The sequence below is a fragment of the Cucumis melo genome, chromosome 3 (genome assembly GCF_025177605.1).
Source record: "Cucumis melo cultivar AY chromosome 3, USDA_Cmelo_AY_1.0, whole genome shotgun sequence".
Taxonomy (NCBI): domain Eukaryota; kingdom Viridiplantae; phylum Streptophyta; class Magnoliopsida; order Cucurbitales; family Cucurbitaceae; genus Cucumis; species Cucumis melo.
This window is the reverse complement of record NC_066859.1, coordinates 28,693,347-28,713,996: the sequence shown is the minus strand read 5'-3', so window position 1 is coordinate 28,713,996 and position 20,650 is coordinate 28,693,347. Positions and strand designations below refer to the sequence as shown.

The window sequence follows — 20,650 nt, the reverse complement described above, 5'->3', positions numbered from 1 at the left end:
GTGCTTGCTTCAGAACTTCCCTCTTTTGATTTGACATTTTGCAAAATTCAAAAACATAACAAAAAATCAGTTTAGGGACTCGATGAATGATCCTGACTCAAGGAAGTGAAATGTCAATAGCATCCTTTATTATTTTTGTGGTTATAATGTAGGATGCATATATGCATCAGTTTAGGAAGGATTTCTTTTTCCAGTTCAGTCACAGCGTTCACTATAAAAGAAAAAAGCAATATGTACAGATAACGCCGTACACTCTGCAGCAACAAGCAGCTAGCCACCTCTGGCTATTTCTATTTTAGACTACTCCGGCAGGGAGGCGTACGACGAGCTGACCGCCGAGAACACTGCAACAAAAACAGTATTGAATGAGCTCACAAACTTATACATAGCAAGAAGAAAAACGAAGTCAAAGAGGATTTTCTACATCAATAAAACTTCAAATCTCAAATTTATTTACGACAAGATTTGGAGGAGTAAACAAAAAATTTAGATTGCACAGAATTAAGACTTTGAAAATTGAGAGACCAAGACAGTGGAGAAGTGAACAAACTTTAGGAACCAAGTCGATAGGAAAATAGATTTAAATCATGAAATTGGGGTAAGTATGATAGACTGAAAAACTGAATCAACCAATCAACTAAAGTTAGGGGTTGGAGAAGGAGAGGAGTTGGTCGGTGTTAGTTCCAAATCAACAAATTGACAAAGGAAAAAAAATAAAGAACAAAGCGAACCGACTGACTTTTATTCTACGACGGTCGATGTTGGTTTGAACATTTACTAAATCGATCATAGTCGGTTCGTTGCCGGTTTGGTTAAAAAACCGACTATCATGAAAAGAAGATAGAGCACCAACCTTTTGACGTAGTAGTAACAAAAATCTGCAAGAACAAAAGTTTGGACAATTTCTGCAAGGAGAACCATTGGTGGCCAGAATCCAGTTCCCAACGCTACCAGCAGCCCCCCACGAGTTGCTACCATCTGTGTATTATTATTCCCAAAACAAGGGAGAAAGAGCGTTAAATATAGCTAAAGTCTATGTATATTCAAATTATGTATGGACTAAAGTTGATGAAATATACATGCGATAAAATCAATGAATAAAGAAAGATATAATGTTGAAGAATCAAATCAGTCAAATCGTACATTTGGTTATGGAGGTAACATAGATATATGGCCTTCAACTTTGATCCACTTTTCATTTTAGAAAGCAAAATTTTCGAACTCAAGTTTTAATTGAAGTACAAATTTAGTCCCTCCCCACAAGAATAATAATCAATTATGGTAAGATGTACAGATACATTACGGATAATGGGAAACATTAGCTCATGTTTTCAGAAACAAAACTTAGGATAAGTTGTGTGTGTGTGTGCACGTGCGCATGAACTAAACCTGAAGTTTAACAGAATAGAATGAAAATTTGAAAGTCAAAAGGATCAAAGAAGATAAAGCATATAAAATTTTGGGGATCGAAATCATATTTTTGAAAGAAATGAATAAAAGCTCACTACCAAAACAATTGAACAAATTTTAAAATCTCCAGGTACAAATGCAACATATGAAGTTTGAAATTCAAGGAAAAACCTGAAGAATCCAATGCGCGCAGCTCAGGAATCTGGCAACCCCCAAGGCAAATACATAGTGTGCAGTGAATGGCTCAACGATCTGGACAAAAAAACCAAAGGATACAAAATTTAAGAGAGTATCAAAAGAAACAAAAGTTAAATATAAATAATTTTGAACTTTCTACTCGGGCACCCCAAGCAAAATTCTTTTTTTGAGAAATTCATCTTTTTACCTTAGACTTAGTCAATGAGATAACACAATTGTAACCTTTTACTTTCAACTTTATCAAATTTAACCCTAAGTGGCCGACCGACTACTACGTGAGCATTGGTGGTTTTCCCCCCTTGAGTTTACATATTCTTTTACCAATTTGGTTCGGTAGTTGTAGCCAAGTTTAGAAACTTTTCATAATTTGGTTTAGATGTTCTCTTGACTTAATATATATACACCCACCAACCATACACACTTTTTTGGACATTTGTAAGTGTTTGAATTAGCTTGCACCACTTTGACTATTTTTAATGAGACAACCAGTTGATCCTACTACATTTGATCACCAAAGAAACTATTTACGATATCAAATCCATGACTCGAATTCATCCCTATCCTTTTTGTATTTACATGAGCTCTTATTGGAGCCCAGTCCCACTTATGGGGGTGGTTGTTACCCCATGATTTAGCGTGTTTTTTAATTTGAATTTCATACAATTTGTTGATTAGTTGGACAATTTTCTAATTGTCACTTTTTTTTAATGATAAATAAACCTTCCAATGAGAAAACTGAAAGAACGGGAACACAAACAGAAGTAGAAAAAAAATAAAGGGAAGAGGAACCTTTATGTTCTGCATGACTCGCAACTGAGGTAGAACCGAAACAGCTTCAAGGTAAACACAAAAAGCCCAGAAAATTCTTTGTAACAAAGAAACTCTTGGAGGTGTTGGATGAATCAAAATGGATAGTAAAATACATGGTACAACCTGTATCCAAGAATAATAATACAATGAATAGAGTTATGAACAGCTATAGGTTGAACATTGTCATCGAGTATTGAACATATTTTTTAAGCACTCAAGTTTCTCCAAGCCAATTCAGAATCTTTTGCAATTAACCATCGGTAGCAGAATTTTTTTTTTTTGTTGATGAAATGTCTCAATGCATTCTTCTTCATGAAAGTTTGGTTTTCCTTTTCTTTTATGAAACATGTCTCAAGCCAGTTTGTAGGCCCCTGTGTGTGTGTGTGTGTGTGTTTTTCAATTCTTCTCAGAAATGTTGGAATGCATTCTCAAAGTTCGAGCGTGGAGGCTACAAATTTGGGCTTCAAGACTTAAGCCTAAAAGGCATATTAAAACATTAATAGAAACTGACAAAACGAAGCCAATGGAAGCCTTCATTCAGCATTATCTGACTGATTTTCAATAACAAAGATCTCAAAGATGAAAACTAACTTGAATTGTGAAACATATAGGCACTCATCCCAAAGAAATCAAATTTGTAGATTTGCTTCAAAACGTAAGCCAAAATTTGGCAAAGAAAGCAAATCAATCAATTTTTGGAATTAGTTAAATTCGGTGCATATATACAACAAAATCCTGATGAACTTGATGAAGAACCCAAGTAAAAGAAGTAGACTCACCAAGTATAGAACTTTAAAATTATCTTTGTCTCCCATGTAGCTGGCTTTGAGCTTATAACGAATCATGTAAATGACCCAAAGAGTTGCTACTAAAGTAGCCAAATCAAGAAATGTGTGCACATCATATTCGATCACAAAGCTGCAATATAGTCTAGCAGCTAGAAAATAAGCCGTTAATTCCTGCGACTTGAGCGAAAGACCTGAAGAAAAATAAAAAAAATATAAGGATATAAAACTCAAGCTTACTCTAAATTGTTGAAGTAAAGCTCTATCCAGATCAATGGCCAAACCCAAACATAAAAATCCGAAATAACAGCCAGAAGCTAAACAAAACTAAGAAGCTGATCCAACTAAACATCAGAATCCGAATCAAGAACCAATTCCATTCCACCTTTAACTAGTTAATATTAAGCTCGAAAGAAACTCAAGCAAGTAACACTGATTAATCAGAACCAAAAAGAAATGGACTAAGAGCTCAAAACCAAGAAAATAAGGAGAAATTCAAACTAAAATTACAGACATCGAGATTATACCTGCACAGCTCCTCTCCTTCATCAGCTTATAAATAAGAACCGCAATTCCAATGGCATGAACAGCCTCAGCGGCCACAAAAAGCTTGTTGTGATCATGAACCATCACATAGAGAAGAACAAGAGAAATAATCGCAGACGCTACTCCTAAAAACGCTTTCATTTTCGGGGGTTGCCTCCGAACCCATGTCGTAATTGCATGAATCGGCCTCCTGGGTATCTTCATTTCTCTCAATCCTCTCTTCTAACCCTAAAATTTCCTTAAAATCCGATACCCTCTAAGAAATCGTAAGCTCAGAGAGTTGGTGAACAAATTAGGTAACCAATTTGAATCCCTGTTTGAGCCCTCGTTGAAATTGAGTCCCAATTGAAGTGGGGCGGGCAACGGGTATGAGATGTCAGTACAATAATGAAATAGGGAATTAGTTTCGCCATTAATGAGAGCATTAGCGAACTCCAGTGTTAAAGAACTGAACCCACTGAGTATTAAATTATTCATAATGATCACGTCGCGACAGAATTTCACAACCGTGGTGGAATTGTTAATCCAATCCTCAAAAATTTGTGATGACGAATGGGTATAGCGTGACACGACGAAGTCGCACTATGGAAAATTAGGGTTGGTTGGTAGCCAACTTCAATTTATTAATGCATTGATAATTAGACATGTGAGACAAGCGAGAAAAGCTTCACACTCCAAGTGCTGAATAAGGAACCGGGAAGAACAACGGCTATTTAATGTCGCATTCAGCAAGAATTATTGGGTTGTGTTTATATACATATTTATAGTTTTCCAATTTTATTAAATTTATATATATATTTATTTAAATTTTATATTAAATGAAACATAGTTTCAAGTTTGTTTAAATAGAACAATAATTTTTTAAAAAATTTAAAGGTTAGAAATTAAAATTATACTTTTTATAATCGAGAAATAAAATAAACATAAACCCCTAACCTGAGAGACTAAATTTGTAATTTTATTTAATTCATGTTAGATTCTTTTCTGTTAATTTCTTGTAATTTAGAGGGATAATTGCAAATATAGCAATTATATTCAAAATAATGAAGTATATAGCAACATTTTTAAAAGATTGTAAGCAAAATTTATTAAAATCTATCAATGATAGGAGTATATCACTCATAGACCATGTAGCAAATGTTGGTCTATCATGATAAACCATAAAAGTCTATCAATGATAAAAGTCTATCAATGATAGGAGTCTATCATAGACTTTGTTATATTTATAATTTTTTAAAAATATTGCTACGTACTTGATAGTTATTCTAAAAATTGCTACCGATTATAATTACCTAATTTTAGATGGTTTAGTGAGGTTTAGTTAAATAATATACATTCAATTTACGGCTACAAGAAACTATTATTTGAACCTTTTATCACTTCAAACAAATTCTTAATTTTGGTAACTATTTAACTTTTTTTGTCTGTTTCCTTTCTCCTTTCCTTTCTTAATCGCATTTGCTTTTCCTTATTTTGAATATAAAAAAAATCATCTTTCATTTAATTCAAACTTGTTAAATTTTATTTTTAGCAATTAAATCAATTAATATTTAACACATCTCTTCATTTTGGAAGTGAACCTAAGATCCGAACCACCCAAATTGTTAAAAATTTGTCCAAACTTAATTACAAAAAGCTTAGAGTATGATTGATAAGGGATAGCTTAAGTTAGGGTACTAACAATATAGTTATTGTGTTAAATTTAAAAAATAATAATAATAAAATAGTTTTAAAAAATCATGCAATTACTTGCAATATTCAGCCTTCAATTCTTTATTTGTTGTTTTTGTACATAAATATCAGCATTAATGGAAAAGGTCAGTCAAACAAATCATAGTTTGGTAGATAAATATCTATTATCTTCCATGGTTAACTACCCACTCTTATATGTGTTGAGCAGCTAGCAACAAAAATCAGCGGGAAAAAGTTGACAAGAAATTTAAATACAAGGTCTAATGCTAATATCATTGATAAGTTGAGCTGTATATAATCAATTTAACTATTACAGATATATATATATATATATATATATATATATATATATATATATGTACACACACACACACTAGACTAAGCTTGTGCTAATACTACAATCACCACAACTATCTAAATCATTTGGCTTAACTTAAGCTGCTTGGCCTTGTATCATTCTCACCTATGATCACTACTATATACAAGCTCCAAACCACTTACACCGGGCAAGCTGACAGTAAAAAGTCAGGCTGTCGACGTTGAAGCAGTATACCACAAAAGGGACACAACGGTTTCGAGGGTATCTCTGAATCGGAGAGTTTTAAAGAATGAAAGTTGGGAGTCTCAGACATCTGGAAAAGTATATCTGGAGCCAATCTAAAAGCACTTCTACAACAACACATGCAAAACCATAAGGGAGCAGTAGCAGGGCAGACCTGCATCGATACAGAACATCTTATTAGTTTGTGGCTCTGACTGACACCGAGATTGCGCTTATCGCCCTGGCAAACTCCAAATTCTGGAGACTCCAATGGAACCGGTGCTGAACAGTAAGTGCACTGCTCCATTGACGAATGTTTACTGGATCAAGGCACAGCACAATAGAGGTCAATTATAAAGTAGACTGTGTGCAAGTTGATGTTGATAGGTTTTAATTACAAGAAAGCTTAGTTTCTGATGGAATGAGGGACATGAAATTTTTCCAGAAGAGAAGTCCCAAGAAAATGGCAATGATAGATAAATGAACAAATTAAATGAATAAACGAAGAAATATATCAGGAAAGCCTTTTTGACCATTCATAGAAGAGTCTAATTGATTCAGAATCTCCCTATACATCTAAGGAAAATGTTTAATTTGATTATGCAATTAGGCGCTATATAGCACCACAACCTGCAAAAAACTCCAAAAAAGAAATGATACGATGAAACTAATCAGGAAATTAAACCAAAAAAGAAAATGATACCTCCAACGTTTCTTTCCCGCTTGTGATGCAACGTCTTTTATTGATTCCTGTAAATGTTCAGGGTTAGATGTAACCCACTGCTGCATTTCTGTTAAACCAATGGGATACCAGAACCCAGGTCGATATTCAGTAATGGACAGTGAGCGAAGCTTTGCACAAGCAAAAAAACATAGACCGATTAGCCTCTGACGAAGTTCTCTTTCGCTGCTTAAAAGCAACTTCTTCCACAAAATATGTTTTTCATTTTCAGTGTCGTCAAGTCTCTCTGAACTCAGCAGATCCAAATTCTGCAGTTCGTCGTTCACTTGATCCTGTACTGATTCTGACAGAACTACACGTCTACAAATAATGTTGAGGAGGTGAAGTTGGCGAGTAGAAAATGTTGACACATTTTTTGAGATATGTGACAAAATCTTTGTAGCAGAGAGCTCATTACTCCAATGGAGATATGACGTTGCAAGCCACTTAAGTAGAATGTGGTCAACATATTCCGGTATGGAGTGCCTGAATGCCAATAAAGCGGCAACAACTTCCCAAACAACCATAGGTTTATTCAAATTTTTAAGTTGATTTAAAGACCACAACATACTGGACTCCCAACGAACAAATTCTTTCTTAGACATGTTCGAAAAGTTTTCAGTATAAAAGTACGAACTGTTTGGCATAACTTCTATTTCTTCTCCTCCAATCCAGAAGAATTGAACAGCAGCTTTCTGAGTCCTGAGCAATTTCCAAAAACCATAAAAAACAATCAAGCATGTCTGAATTGAAGATAGAAAATGATAAATCAAATCCTTGGATCATTTACAAAACCTAAAGCATGATAATAAAAGTCCCAACAATATCTCTACCTTGCTTGGTACATTTTATCAAGTGATTCAAGATCAAAGTTGCGAACCTGAAAAAAAAAAAACATGTATGTTATAATGTGTATATATATATATAAAAGGAAACCAGCCTCTTTCTTGATAATAATAATAAAGCTCAAAGTACAAAAGTGTATGTTATAATATATTCTTGATGTTTATACAGTCATCGCAACCTATTGTGAAAATTATGATATAGAAGTTTAATTGTCAATGCAGTCTAACAAGCTATTGGTGGCGTCCGTTCATAGGAACATAGGGGGTTGTTCGAGCCCGTGGGTCAAATCCCACCGGATGAACTAAGCACCACACTGCTGCCTGGTACAAATCAGAAGGATGGCAATCTCTTTACATATATGGTTCATGGTTCTTTCTCCTAAACCCAAAACATACAAAGGTGGATCCACTCTAAATATGAATACTAGAGAGTTCAAAAAGTCCCTATCCCATAGGACAAAAATAATGGATGACTAAGGTCGAACATATTTAGCACAGGACCTCCAAAAGTCCAAATTTAAAGGCGAGCAACAGCTGTATAGACATTTGTGCACCAGCATGAGAAGAATGCATGAGGAACAGACCAAACATAGGGAAAGGCAACTGATAAAATACTTCCTGGAAATTAAATTTGAATTAGTTTCCCTTTTTCTACTTTACTTTCCTCGCTCTTGTCTATTATCCAGATTAATGTTTTCCTTATTTCTGTAGCTGGTCACGGTAGTCCTAGGAGTTTCATCTAGTTACTTTTCAAGGCATTCTTTCAGTTGTTCACATTATATTTTAATCTGTAGAAATGGACTCAAGCCATATATGTAATATTAGACACAGTATCTCCGTCGACTTTTACAATCCAGAATATTTCAGTAGTAAACAACGGATCTTTAAGGCAGTATCACATACCACGGCACCCACAAGATTTCCTGGGGACATTGCAATGCCAAAGCATGACCGAAATGTATCTGGAAGCTGCAAATACATATCTCCCATCATAATCCAGAACAGATATTACCTTTCTCAAAACAAGGCATTAAAGGCAAGCTCTTACATCAATGGAGCCTCCAAGCTCAGGGATATGTGATGAAATGGGAACTTCACGGAGAGAACTCTCATCTAAACTCCAACCTCGCAAAGTATTATCCTGTGATGAGTAAAGTATTTATTCCATTTTGTGATCAAAGAATTGGAAAGTTGTCATATAATTGTAAAAATAGTTCATGGAGCTTCTTACAGAGGAGATATCATGGCCAAAAAGGTGTGCAAACATTGGCCAACAAATTCTTAATTATGAAAGATGCTCGTAATTTACTATTCTAGATTTTTCTTTTTGTATCAATCATTTCTTACTTAAGTTTTTTATTATTATTAATTTTTTTTTTTTTTTTTTTTTGAGTAACATTATTAGTGAGCCAAAATATCTGTCTGTTGAGCTACACTCAGTAGAAAGTGCAGATAAAAGTCAACAAGGAAAACAGGAAAGCCACAATTTAGAATGCCCAGAAAACCCGGTCTAGGTTTGTATGCGCCGAGACCTTTATACACACACATGCCGACATAAAATATATTGTTAAAAACCATACTATCCTTATTTGATATGATGTACATAATCTTCCACAAATATACGGCTCGATACCAATTTCGTTAAGAGGTTAAGTCAGTAAGTAAAATGCTCCTGAATTAGCCTTCATTTTACAGATAACCATAACATACATGCATGTGAAGTTCAATACCTCACTGCAGGTGAACAAATAACGTCCATCAACAGCCCAAGCTACACCTGTAACCTGGCAAAAATTCAGATCTGTAAAGTTTCGCACTGGATTATCAAGAATATTCATCAGTTCACAAAATACTTACAACATGATAATGTGCATCATATAACAAAACATTATCAAATTCACTGTTAGATAGGTTAAATATCCTTATTTCAAGGGATCCAGATCCTCTGCCAATGGCCAAAAATAGTTTATGCTCGGATAAATTGGGCATATTAAGTGAAAGTACAGTTGGCACTCCTTCACCACTAATGACCTGCAAAGTAATAATTAATTTTAACGAGTGTTGAAGTAAAATAACACATTGGAAAAATAAGTGGTTTAGTGAATTAACAAATACCTCCTTCAACAGGGAGAATGAAGCAAAATTAGAGTCTGAAGATGCTAATAACTCTTCACAGGAACATTGCCAGATCTTCACACTAAAGGAAAGAAGAATCAGGACGATTAGCAAGATATCAGAAAATCGATATAAAAATCATAGATTCAACGTTCCACTTCCTCTACTTCCCCATAGTGATAGCAATGCATTTTATGGGTACTCAAAATATAAAGATAATACCAATAATAATCATTAAAGAAAAATAAGGTAGGTTGAAAGCTGAAACTAAGAAAAACTGATTGATACACTGTGAGTCAAAGTTCTGATGAAATGAGAAGCTTTTACGAAATTTTAACACTGTACATTATCCAATCCACACTCACCTCCCATCTGTGCTCCCAGTTGCCACTAAAACCTTTGAACTTGACGAATCAGAATCAAACAACATCCAACTGATACAGTTGATCCATGAATTGTGTGCCTGAAGAATTCCAACAAGTAAAGCGCTTGTTGGAACCATGCACTCAGCGAGGGAGTAGCATTCTGGTACATTAACTTTCCAAAATGAAACTTTACCAGACTTTGTTCCTACTGCAAGAACGCATGCAGATGAATTCTGATGCAAATGAGCCTTATCAGATGGCTTTATTACTGGGGACCAAGCAATAACAAGAGACAACAACATTGCACTGCGAGAAGCATATTGTTGTGCACTAATCAATGGAGGCACAGAGCTATCTTCACTTCTCCTCCTAAGACGCTTCTCTTTTGATTTCTCCAATGATTGATTCAAACTGCTTTCATTGCTGTAAGAATTGAACATCAAATTCCTAAAAGGATTATTGATAATGAAAAGGACAGAATTTACAAAAAAATATAGTTCAAAAAATCCATTATCCATATAGGCTCTTGCAAAAAGGCACAACCATTCAAATTAATCCCAAATGCAGAGTTAACTACAAAAGAAATAGACAGACACCATGAGAAAGTATAACATTTGGCCAAGTCAGCTACTTCCTCCTAATCCTTTTTCTTCCCACTAAAAGATTCAAGAATTCCTTTCCATCCAAATATTGCACAGGATTGGTTTTACAGTTTTATTAACAAACCTTCACTTTCCTCCTTTTGTGAATCCCCAAGGTCCAAAGCCCTTGCCGTAGGGCTTTCTCATTATTTAAAAAAAAAACAGTAACAATTGTGGTTTTTCTTTTTAATTAAATAAGAAAATAAAATTTACTAAGTGGAAATTCATAATTCATTGTGCTTAGGAGGTTTTTCTTTTCATGTTCCCACTTCAGTCATGCTTTCTCTTCTTTGTGTAGTACTTTAATATATAGTGCGCCTAAAAAGAAATTTTTTTTTTCTTTGTGCCTTGCATTTAAGCCCAAAAAAACTATTACATTTTATTGCGGCTTGAGCTTTGAAAAACACTGAAATTGAAGTTTTACGTACCAAATAAACTTTGAAATTCTCTAAAAACCAATTGGTTATGGGAAGAGTACCTCTGTATCTTGTAAAGATTGTGAGGTCTTTTTCATCTTTTTGATTTGGGAATCTCAACAAGCCCCTCAAGATGGTGCCTTTTTGTATTTACCATTCTTCAATTGGTTCTTCTTCTTTTTTTACCAAATACCCACCTGGACTTCATGGACACTAATCCTAATACCATATTAGATAAACATGGGGTTCCATCTCAAAACCAATTCATAATCTCATATATCCTAGAGAGATATGAGGTTTCTTCATCTTGCTAACGTGGGATTCTCAATAATAAGGTTGGTCTACAAAATATACCACATCCCTTCTTACTGCTAGAGCTTCTACCTATAACATGATGTCAAACAACTCATATGCTACCATTCAATATTATGCTATGGTTTCTTAGATAACAAAAGAATGCTTGTGCTGATACCAGTGATATGCATAGCAACATAATAAGAATTTTACTCTGACTTGAGTTCGTCTTTCTTTCTTCGCTTGCTGTTCTTCTTTGTGAAATTCTCTTGGACATCAACTGCACTCCCACTTTCCTTCGCTGGAATCTAATTTTAACAATGGGGACAAATTGTCATAGCCTTTAAAGCTGATGATGCCAAACAGGTGAATAGATGAATCAAGGAACTTACATCAGAAGACTTAGAGGAAAGAACATCCAGCTCCCCATATTTAATGCTTTCAAGATAATCATAAAGCTTATTTGATATGTCCACAATCTACAGAAATCATGAGAAAGAAAATTATTAAACTAAATAAATATCACCGTAATGTCAGCAGTGCCATTGTATTTCAAACAAATATATATTTTTAAAAATACAGTTAAGGTTTACCAAATACACCTAAATTTGGGGGGGGGGGGGGGGGGGGGGTAATTATGACCATGAATTTTAAAAAGCTTCGTTTTTTCTCTTGAACTTTGAAATTTATTCCAAAAAATTGCATGTGACATCAACTACAACATCGTTCATGTAAATTGATGGGCAATTGGAGTGTAAAAAGTGATTGTGTAAATGATTTTAACCGAATTGAGTTCTCTTGACCCTTGCTTTCCTATCGTATTAGTAAAACAAGTAACCTTTTGCTTCCAGCAATACTAATACTAAATAAATAAAAATGATTTTAAAAAAAAATTGACCATTTGTGTATAAAAAGTCATGAAATTCGAAAATATTATACAAGTCAAAAACCTATGACAAAAATTGAAAATTCAGAGACTTGTTGCACACATTTAAAGTTGATGGGTGTATTACTATTAGATACAGCCCTTAGAGTTCAAAGATTAAACTTGTATTTTAATGTCATTTGTCATCTTATTTTAGAATTTTTTTATCGTAGAAAAGAAAGAACAACAAGCTGTGATTTAAACTAGCCCTCTCTCAATGTCCATTAAAACAACATTGAATATCATTCTATTTCCCATTGAAACAAAGATACTCTCATTAGGGAAATACCTCAATCCATTCAGCACTAAAGTCACAGAACGGTGGACGGTAAAGCTTCACACATCCTTCAGATGTGCAAACAGCCAACAAACACCTGTAATGGAATGTGTACCACCAGTTATTCTTGATAATAAGTTTTGTATGACAAATTGATAGTTCAATGGATACTTCAAGAGTTCACAAAAGATGTACAAGCATAAAAAGACAGAAGGCTTTTTTAACCTCCAAACAGCCATACTAATGAAATGTGAACAAAAACAACAGAACCGTGGTTGAAGCGTTTTTCCATATTTTTCTCACATAAAGAATCAAACCAACTCATCAGCAAAGAAGTCATTTGGAAAATAAAATAAAAATTATAAAGGACCAAAAGACGTACCCTGCATTAGGAGCCATTCCAATAGGAGACCATGCTACAGACTGTGCACGAGGTTGATCATCCCGAGATAAGCAAGTTGTCAACAAGCAGTCAGAAAATAAGTCTGCATTTACCAACACGAAATTTATTTAAGAATAAAGTTGCAATGGCATTCGAATATACTATTGCCAGAACATCTCTCTTAGACAATGATAAATCTTCTGACTTGGTTTCACTGATGAGAAAATTAGATAGTTTTTCAAGAATTCGGTGGTAAGTAGCTTGCTTTCAATTGATGTTTTGAAGCATTACCTTCTTTTAATTTCTCTTTTCAAATATACTGTTTGGTTTTCGCATAAATGAAATGGCAAAGTTCCAAAGAAATCCAGATACAATAACAAAAGCCAGAAATTATGTATTGGATAAGATTCAGCTATATGCTTGAACTGTGGCGTCCCTTATCCGCGTAATTAAAGCCAAAATTTATGAGTTAATTGTAAAGCACACTGAAATATTGGCTACCAATATTCTCTAAACTACCAACAAAACTCAACAAAACTTACAATTGGCATTATATAGAATGAATGCTTTTTCCTACATCTGAAAAAGGGAAAACATATCCTCACAGTAAAGCCTAATGAACAGAGAGATTAAACATCTCAACTTTAAAAATCAACGAACAAAAAATCTCTTGAATGGACTCGGAAAAAAAAAAATGTGAAACTGTTCAATCCATATGATACCTTTTCTCTCTACCAACCCTATTCGAAGTGGATCAGTTGCAGGGATTGTAATAGTGCCTCGTGCTCCAAAAGGTGATGCCGGATTCTGAGATAAAGATGGGAAGTAAATGTAAATACAGTATGCTTGATATGAAGGGAGGCAAATGTAAAAATAGTTGACTGACCACTATAGTGACAAGGGGGCCTGAGGCAAGGGCGATTAAATTCTCATCAGACCATGCAATAGCATTTGGGTAGTTTGGGGCAGCGACCAGGGAGACGGCCTGAAAAAATGTTTCCACCATTGTTCTTCGCTCTTCCAGAGTTCTGGAGCAAGTTCACAGTAACAATGGAAGTTCGGCTCGTTATCGAATGAATGAAACAATAACAAAGTAGCTTCGTCAAAACGGTGTACGAACAGATTCGAGCTTGTTTTAAAATAAGAACCGGTAATCGAGTTTGGCGACCGGCGGAGGCAGGTGCCGGAAGGGAGCTGCGGAGGTGGTGTACTACTGTGGCTATCGGCTGACCTGAGAAGGGGGGAACCGGGCTTGTTTCCTTTTCTTTCTTTCCTTTTTCCTTTTTTTCTTTTTTTGGAAAAATTATATATTCTTTAAAATACGTAAAATATATGTCTTAATTTTAAAAATATACCTTTTTTTTTAGTCATCAACTTTGTAAAGATAAATTCATTTAATTCCAGATTTTCAAAATACACTTTTTCGTAGTTGAGTGTTTAAAAATAGATTTGATATACGTCAATTAACTTTACATTTTTATTTTAAATAATTATATGAATTTTAAATTATAAATAATATCTTCTAAAATTCATATGCTATCTAAAATTATTTTTAAAACTTAAATATCGTATAACTATTTTTAAAATTCAAATATAATATTTTTAAGATTTTATAAACCTATTCTTTAAAATTAAGGATTAAATAGGTTTATTGTTCTATATGAGACTAAAAAGATCCGTTTTTAAAGACTATAACTATATATTCGTCAAAATATAAAAATGTAAAATGTAAATTTTCTTTTGTTTTTTTCGTAAAAATACGTTTAGCACCATAACAATTAGCTATCGCTGGTTTAATTGGTTTTATCTGATCCATTTACATTTTTATACCTACTTTTATTTTAATTTAGTGTATGAATTTTATAATATGATAATAATTTGAAAATTTATCCCCTCTTATCTCAAAATCTTAAAATCAATATAAATCTTCAAGCGAAATATAGCCAAAAAAACAAACTCACTATACCCAATTTTATCATTTTTTATAATTATCCAATCGAAAATTAAACTAATCTCAATCTCAACTAAACAAAAATGTTAATTATAATCTTTACGGGAAAGGAAACCAACCCTGGTTATAATCAATCATTAAGTTTTCCTCTAATATTCATTTGACCAAAATAGTAAAGAATCTAATTGGTTATAATATGAAAATCTATAGATTGATGGAAGTGTGTTAATAATTTGATTGTATTTATGATTTTTTTTAATTGCTCGTTGTAAATTATTTGAATTGAAATTTAAATGAAGCTTTTCAACATAATTTATGGGCTAACCACTGAAACGTAGTTAGAGGGCAAGGTCGAAGAACATATTATCTATTTTCAATCTCATATAAAATTATATTTATTTAACTAAAATTAGATTTTTGTGATACCTATGAGATTTAAATACATATACACATGGGAAAAGATCAATCGAATAAACAAAAAATACGTAAAAAGATGTAAAAAAAAGTTAGAACTTTATATTCGATCAAATGAACAACAAGAATTATGATAGGGGTATATTTGATATTTGGACACGACTTTTATAAAACATCTTTTAGACTAGTCAATAAATAAATTAAGATAATTACAAATATAGCAACTAACTTTAAGATATTGGCATAAAGAGCAACATAGAAAAAATTATAATCTATTAAGAACGTTCTTATACACCCGATTATTATTGAATTGCTATTCATTATAATTACCAAATTAAAATGCCTTTTATATTGGGCCAACTTAGATAAATTGGGCTTTAGACTTAATGTAAATGGGCTATGGCCCAATTATCCATGCCTACCCCATGGGCCGAAAATACCGGCCATCCAAGGCAGCCCAATGTCCTCGCCCGCCGGTCTTCGCCCCGACCGGTATAAAGTGAAAGAAAACACCGGACGAATTTGAAAAATTCTAACGGTCGAATTTGAGCATCTGTTCGTTCATTGTAGAATCGCACTCTCATCAAACCAGGAAATAAAAAAAGATTCCAGTCTCTTCTTGAATTTTATCGACAATGGGTACGATTAAACGATTGAAATCCTCTTCTCAACGCCAAAACTGGGAGAAAATTTTCAGCGCTTTGGTTCGGATGCTAGAAACTCAACAGAAACAGCTTGAAACCCTCGTTTTAGAGCGAAAAGTTCTTGAAGATCGCATCCGAATGCAACACGATCGGTGGACCTCAGATTCTCGTCTTTACGAAGATTTTATCTGCCAGGTATCTGTTCAATCCGTAATTCGATCTCTCTTTTGGTCCGAATTAGGATGAATGTCGTTAGATTTTTAGTTTACTGATTATGAGGAATTTGGGCATTTCTTTGCAGTTGAAAGGGGAATTGGCTTTACGCGATATGGAACGCTCGCTTGAGGCATCAAAGTTAGATTTAAACACGAGTATGAAGCAGCGAGACAGTTTCCTTCGTCAAATTACATCAGGTTTGTAGGTTTTTGACACTGTTGCATTTCTCCGTCTAACGCTGATCGGTGATAGTTTGATTACTCGAATCATACTTGTCTTATGTTGTAGAACACTCGAACGACGAATTGCAAGATTTCAAAGAATTATTTAGCCTGCTCTGCACTAAAATCACCGTTACATCTGTATGTTCTTCAATATATTTTAAAATTCTTTCATGCTTTCTTTGTAAACTTCGTAGTTATAAATTTCAAATAGTTTCAGGATGTTACTTCAAGAACCTTTTCGAATAGTGGAAAAACTAATAAAAGAACACGAAACTCTAAAGCCTTCAATATCGAGATAGAGAGATTACAAAATGCATATGAAAAGCTTGAATCAGAAAGGAGTTCTGAGGTAACTGCACTTCTGGCGGAGAAGACGTTTGTATGGAATCAGTACAACATCATGGAGAATGACTACAAAAGTAAATTAAGGCATGAGCGTAGAGAAGTTGAACTAGGGCGTACAAAGATTGAAAATCTTCTTGCTAACATGGAACAACTTCAATCTTTGAATGATGAAAAAGATTGTACAATTGCAGCCTTGGAAAGCAAGTTGGAAAAGATGGAGGTTGATTCTAGGAAATTGAATGATGAAATTTCTAGAATCTCACATGAGATGGAAGTCTTACGAAAGGATAATTGCGCATCAGTTACATCCGTGTTAAACCGATGCACATCAGGCAATAGAACATTTGGCTTAGGAGTGAAGGAAAAAGAGAAGGGTAGTGGCAGTAACATCATTGTGAGGAAAAAGGCATATTCTAAGACCAGAAAGGTAGTTTTTCTACAAGAATTTACATTCCATTTGCTCGTCTTGTTGCTTTTACTTGTTATTCCTGGCTTTTTAATCTATTTGTGTAACTAAGTTTAAAGTTCTATGTGCATGTGATTAACTTATCGATTACAGCGACACATTTTATAGGAATTAAATAATCATACAGCTCAGAAATACAATCATAGTCCTAAAAAGGAATCTAAAACGTAACTAAACTAAATTTACAACTAGTACACAAGTATGTTAGGAAAAAAAACAGAAAATGGAAGAACGGAAGGACCGAGTATCAAATTTGAGTTACCGTGTGCATTTTATCTGTAGCTGCATCGAGGTTGTTGCTGGAATTTACGTGATTTTACTTTCATTTTAGTAGCCGTAGTGTCACAGTTCCTATCACATGATTTTTTTTTTAGCAATTAGGAAAGGAAAGACCGTCTTAATCTGACATAACAATGGAAGAAGGTTGTAAAGAAAGGAAGGGCAATCATCTTAGGGTGCTTAGAAGTGATTGGCAGTCCTCTAATTTATTTGTTCATCTTTCTTTGTCTGCCTTTGCAATTTATTGATATTTCTTTCTAATAATAAACTGCTCTCTTCCTCTGCCTGTAAAATTAGCTAATCCACTGTGAGTGAATTAATCTTTCATGTCAATCTATTTTATTGTTTATGTTTTCTAGCTTTCTTTGATTGTCACGATGCCGTGTATGTTTGACAATACTGAATTTGTAAGTTATATGTAACATGTTTTTGTTTCTGGTTATATAGGAAGATGGGAGTTTAAAACGAAAAAGAGACCTTATAAGTGAATCAATGACCCCAAAATTGTTTACATCGTCTTTCAAACCTCCAAAACTGAGGAGCAGTATGTGTGTGTAAGTTGGTATCTCTCATAAAGTAACTAGTGAAATTATTGAGAAGGTAGTATTAGCCATGTAAGTGTAAGTTGTTCTTCTACAGATATCTCTGTTTATCTCTCTGTGTTCTATGTTCATCACTTATCTCTGCCTATAAACAATAATCGTCAATAACTTCTAACCAGCCTAACATAAACCCTTTTTTTTTTTGTTATGGATCTGTCATTTCTTCTCTGAAATTACATCATTTTTTCTCTCTTTTTTGGCTGTGGAGGAACAACATACTATAAGGGGACCTTACATGATCGATATAAACCAAAGCTTCATCATGACTTAATAATAATATGGTCTCCATATTGCTGGAAACCACTTAGAGTGAAAGTAAGGCTGATAAGATAACAAGACCAACAACACCACCAGCAAAACCGCCGCACCCCAAGGCGAAGCTGAAGCAGCACCTTCCGTGACGTAAACCGGTTCGAGCTTTGTTCTGGGAGTGATAATTACAAGACGACCATATCTAACAATGGAGTTGCCAACAAAGACAAATACTAGAGGTAAAAGCAAGAAAAATAGCTTAAAGTTGATCCTTGTTTTCTTCACCTGAGACCTGTAGCTTGAATATGATGAAACAGATAGAAGAATGACCAAGATTCCAAGTATTGCAAGGAGAGGTCTTGGTGGTGGAGTTATGGAGGATAAAGCTTGTTCTGCCCATCCTTGTTTCCATGCTGGCCCTCTTCTTTCTCTTATTAACCAACCCATTTGTCTCCTGATTTTTTCTCTCTCTGTTTCACTTGGGGAATTCATAGCCATTAGAGACATATATAGAGAGAGAGAAGTGGAGAGAAATAATATGGGAAGTTGTAAATTTGCTTTGGTATAAATTCTTTGGGGCCAGCTTCTCTTTCAAATTGACCTTTCTTTTCTGATTCGAGCTCACCGAATTCGTAGTTTAATCATTTATCCTCTCATTATTTCCCATCTGGAAAAAGGACTTTCTTCTTTTGCTTTTCCTAAGAATATGTGCTTCTGCATTTAAAATCGTTCGTGTGTGGTGTGGAGATGTGTGGAATCTCTACGCCTGTTACAATTTTCATTAAATCATACTATCTATCTTTCATCATTTGATTGGATCCTGGTCGAAGATTGAATATAAGGACTAAATCGTTATTTATTAAAGTTTAAAGATCGAACTGTTTTAAGCTTAAAAGTAAATAGATAAAATGTTAAAGTTCAACACTAAATGGTTTAGGAGTTTATGAATGAAAAGTGATTTGGAAATAGTTTTGCCTTTCGTTGTTTTCGTTTCTTCAAATAGCATAACTTATAAAATAAATTTAAATTATAGCATAAGGATCAAATTGAAAGCTAAATAATAGCATATATATAGCACTGTTAATTGCTATTACTGATAGTTGCTATAAGTGATGCCTTTCAATTTGAGAAAGCGACAAAAAAGCACTCGTAATTGTAACAAATATAAAATTATTGCTAATAACAATTATTGGTGGCAATAGCAGCTGATAGCAACTAACGATAATAACAACTTATCTATTAATGATAGTTCCTCCCGATGATTGTTTTTAATTTTAGATACTTTGAGAATAACCGTTCAAAATGGTGACAGCAAGTGTGGTTTTTAGTCTATTACTTTTTTTGTTTATTTTTTACTATGCATGCAATTATCTTATACATGTACCATATATTTTATTATGTTTTACATCGGATAACAATTAAGTGTATAACAATTTTAGAAAAAATACAAATATAAAGAATATCAAAGATTAATTTTATTGAAAATTATTTTTATTAATGATAGATCAATAATTACAACATGATCTATTAGCGATAATCTTTTACCGATAAACTCTAACAAATTTTATTAAATTTTACTTAAATCTAATCAGTATATTTGCAACAGAGCTAATCTCCTATCTTCGTTCGTAAATAAGAGAAAGGTAACTTTGCTTTAGGCCCATAAAAACTTTGGCCAGCTGTACCATGTCAGCCCAAGTGTATTGGGGCATATTTTGCTGGGCTGAAAAAGAACATCGTGGTGTGGTTGTCAAATATTTTACGGGCCAGTCCAACTGAACATGGGAATTTTAGGAAGTCCAGAGTACATTTTTGGGAGAAATAAGTAGATATATATATAAATAGAATCTACATTATTAAATTTGGATTTTTTAAAATTATCTCTTAGTATTCAAACAAGTTAGACGTTTAGAATTAAGATTTGTTTTCAAAGTTAAATGTCCGATAGGCATGGGAGGATCAGATAGTATATCTTACTAAATTGTCCGATCAAATTTTGACATACGTTAAATATTTCTTACTCATTTAGTGAAATATTTTATTTATTTGATAAATGTGAGTGATTAGAAGGAATGGAGAAAGATGTACATCCGGAGAAGCCGAAGTACTACCCGATCTGGACTAGGGAGGAAGGAAGTCCAACCCTTTCTTCTCGGAACACTTTTTTTTTTTTATTTCTTTCTAAATAATATTAAAATAAAAAGGGAAAAACATAAATACCAAAAATAACCTCGAGCTGAAAACAAGGAACGAATAAAAAGGCTAAAACCCTAGAGAAGCATCCTGAATATCCA

General features: G+C 33.8%; 3 protein-coding genes and 1 long non-coding RNA gene across 8 annotated transcripts; 1 reads left to right on the top strand and 3 right to left on the bottom strand.

Annotated features, from left to right (window-relative positions):
• Positions 1 to 106: 106 nt before the first annotated feature.
• On the bottom strand, positions 107 to 4,401 carry LOC103488042 (uncharacterized). Of its 2 annotated transcripts, none has more exons than XM_008446582.3 (6): positions 3,731 to 4,401; positions 3,198 to 3,397; positions 2,398 to 2,541; positions 1,582 to 1,662; positions 854 to 978; positions 107 to 344 (listed from the first exon to the last, which is right to left on the bottom strand). In XM_008446582.3, the coding sequence occupies exons 1-6, from the start codon at positions 3,951 to 3,953 to the stop codon at positions 296 to 298; spliced, it is 822 nt and encodes a 273-aa protein (XP_008444804.2). In that variant the 5' UTR covers positions 3,954 to 4,401; the 3' UTR covers positions 107 to 295. The 2 variants fall into 2 exon arrangements, with proteins under 2 accessions (XP_008444804.2, XP_050938308.1); XM_051082351.1 differs by having other exon boundaries at positions 850 to 978; positions 3,731 to 4,301.
• Positions 4,402 to 5,687: 1,286 nt separating this feature from the next.
• Positions 5,688 to 14,264, bottom strand: LOC103488044 (uncharacterized). Of its 3 annotated transcripts, none has more exons than XM_008446584.3 (15): positions 13,850 to 14,264; positions 13,686 to 13,770; positions 12,964 to 13,066; positions 12,594 to 12,678; positions 11,772 to 11,858; positions 11,593 to 11,687; positions 10,029 to 10,475; positions 9,664 to 9,745; positions 9,406 to 9,579; positions 9,279 to 9,332; positions 8,597 to 8,689; positions 8,452 to 8,517; positions 7,537 to 7,583; positions 6,686 to 7,405; positions 5,688 to 6,302 (listed from the first exon to the last, which is right to left on the bottom strand). In XM_008446584.3, the coding sequence occupies exons 1-15, from the start codon at positions 13,967 to 13,969 to the stop codon at positions 5,939 to 5,941; spliced, it is 2,622 nt and encodes an 873-aa protein (XP_008444806.1). In that variant the 5' UTR covers positions 13,970 to 14,264; the 3' UTR covers positions 5,688 to 5,938. The 3 variants fall into 3 exon arrangements, with proteins under 3 accessions (XP_008444806.1, XP_008444807.1, XP_008444808.1); XM_008446585.3 differs by having other exon boundaries at positions 10,029 to 10,451; XM_008446586.3 differs by having other exon boundaries at positions 10,029 to 10,451; positions 11,599 to 11,687.
• A 1,602-nt stretch (positions 14,265 to 15,866) lies between these two features.
• On the top strand, positions 15,867 to 18,837 carry LOC107990718 (uncharacterized). 2 transcript variants are annotated; one of them, XM_051082349.1, is made up of 5 exons: positions 15,867 to 16,167; positions 16,274 to 16,385; positions 16,477 to 16,550; positions 16,624 to 17,184; positions 17,950 to 18,837. In XM_051082349.1, exons 1-5 carry the CDS (start codon positions 15,964 to 15,966, stop codon positions 18,058 to 18,060), a joined length of 1,062 nt encoding a protein of 353 aa, XP_050938306.1. In that variant the 5' UTR covers positions 15,867 to 15,963; the 3' UTR covers positions 18,061 to 18,837. The 2 variants fall into 2 exon arrangements, with proteins under 2 accessions (XP_050938306.1, XP_016899983.2); XM_017044494.2 differs by having other exon boundaries at positions 15,894 to 16,167; positions 16,630 to 17,184.
• On the bottom strand, positions 18,080 to 19,150 carry LOC127148491 (uncharacterized). Its single transcript, XR_007819522.1, has 2 exons — positions 18,642 to 19,150; positions 18,080 to 18,528 (listed from the first exon to the last, which is right to left on the bottom strand). It is a non-coding gene; the product is annotated as an uncharacterized LOC127148491 (long non-coding RNA).
• Between the last annotated feature and the right edge of the window lie 1,500 nt (positions 19,151 to 20,650).

What these genes read in the sequence shown, in the direction of transcription:
- LOC103488042 (XM_051082351.1), bottom strand. Translation starts at nt 3,953, where the DNA reads ATGAAGATACCCAGGAGGCCGATTCATGCAATTACGACATGGGTTCGG. An exon ending in GAAGGAGAGGAGCTGTGCAG is followed by an intron (nt 3,398 to 3,730) that starts GTATAATCTCGA and finishes ATTTTTCTTCAG; the next exon opens with GTCTTTCGCTCAAGTCGCAG. An exon ending in ACTACTACGTCAAAAGGTTG is followed by an intron (nt 345 to 849) that starts GTGCTCTATCTT and finishes TTTTTGTTGCAG; the next exon opens with TGTTCTCGGCGGTCAGCTCG.
- LOC103488044 (XM_008446584.3), bottom strand. Translation starts at nt 13,969, where the DNA reads ATGGTGGAAACATTTTTTCAGGCCGTCTCCCTGGTCGCTGCCCCAAAC. An exon ending in AAAGACGAACTCAAGTCAGA is followed by an intron (nt 10,476 to 11,592) that starts GTAAAATTCTTA and finishes TAATCCTTTTAG; the next exon opens with GAATTTGATGTTCAATTCTT. An exon ending in ATTTGTTCACCTGCAGTGAG is followed by an intron (nt 8,690 to 9,278) that starts GTATTGAACTTC and finishes TACTCATCACAG; the next exon opens with GATAATACTTTGCGAGGTTG.
- LOC107990718 (XM_051082349.1), top strand. Translation starts at nt 15,964, where the DNA reads ATGGGTACGATTAAACGATTGAAATCCTCTTCTCAACGCCAAAACTGG. An exon ending in ACGAAGATTTTATCTGCCAG is followed by an intron (nt 16,168 to 16,273) that starts GTATCTGTTCAA and finishes ATTTCTTTGCAG; the next exon opens with TTGAAAGGGGAATTGGCTTT. An exon ending in CTAAAATCACCGTTACATCT is followed by an intron (nt 16,551 to 16,623) that starts GTATGTTCTTCA and finishes AATTTCAAATAG; the next exon opens with TTTCAGGATGTTACTTCAAG.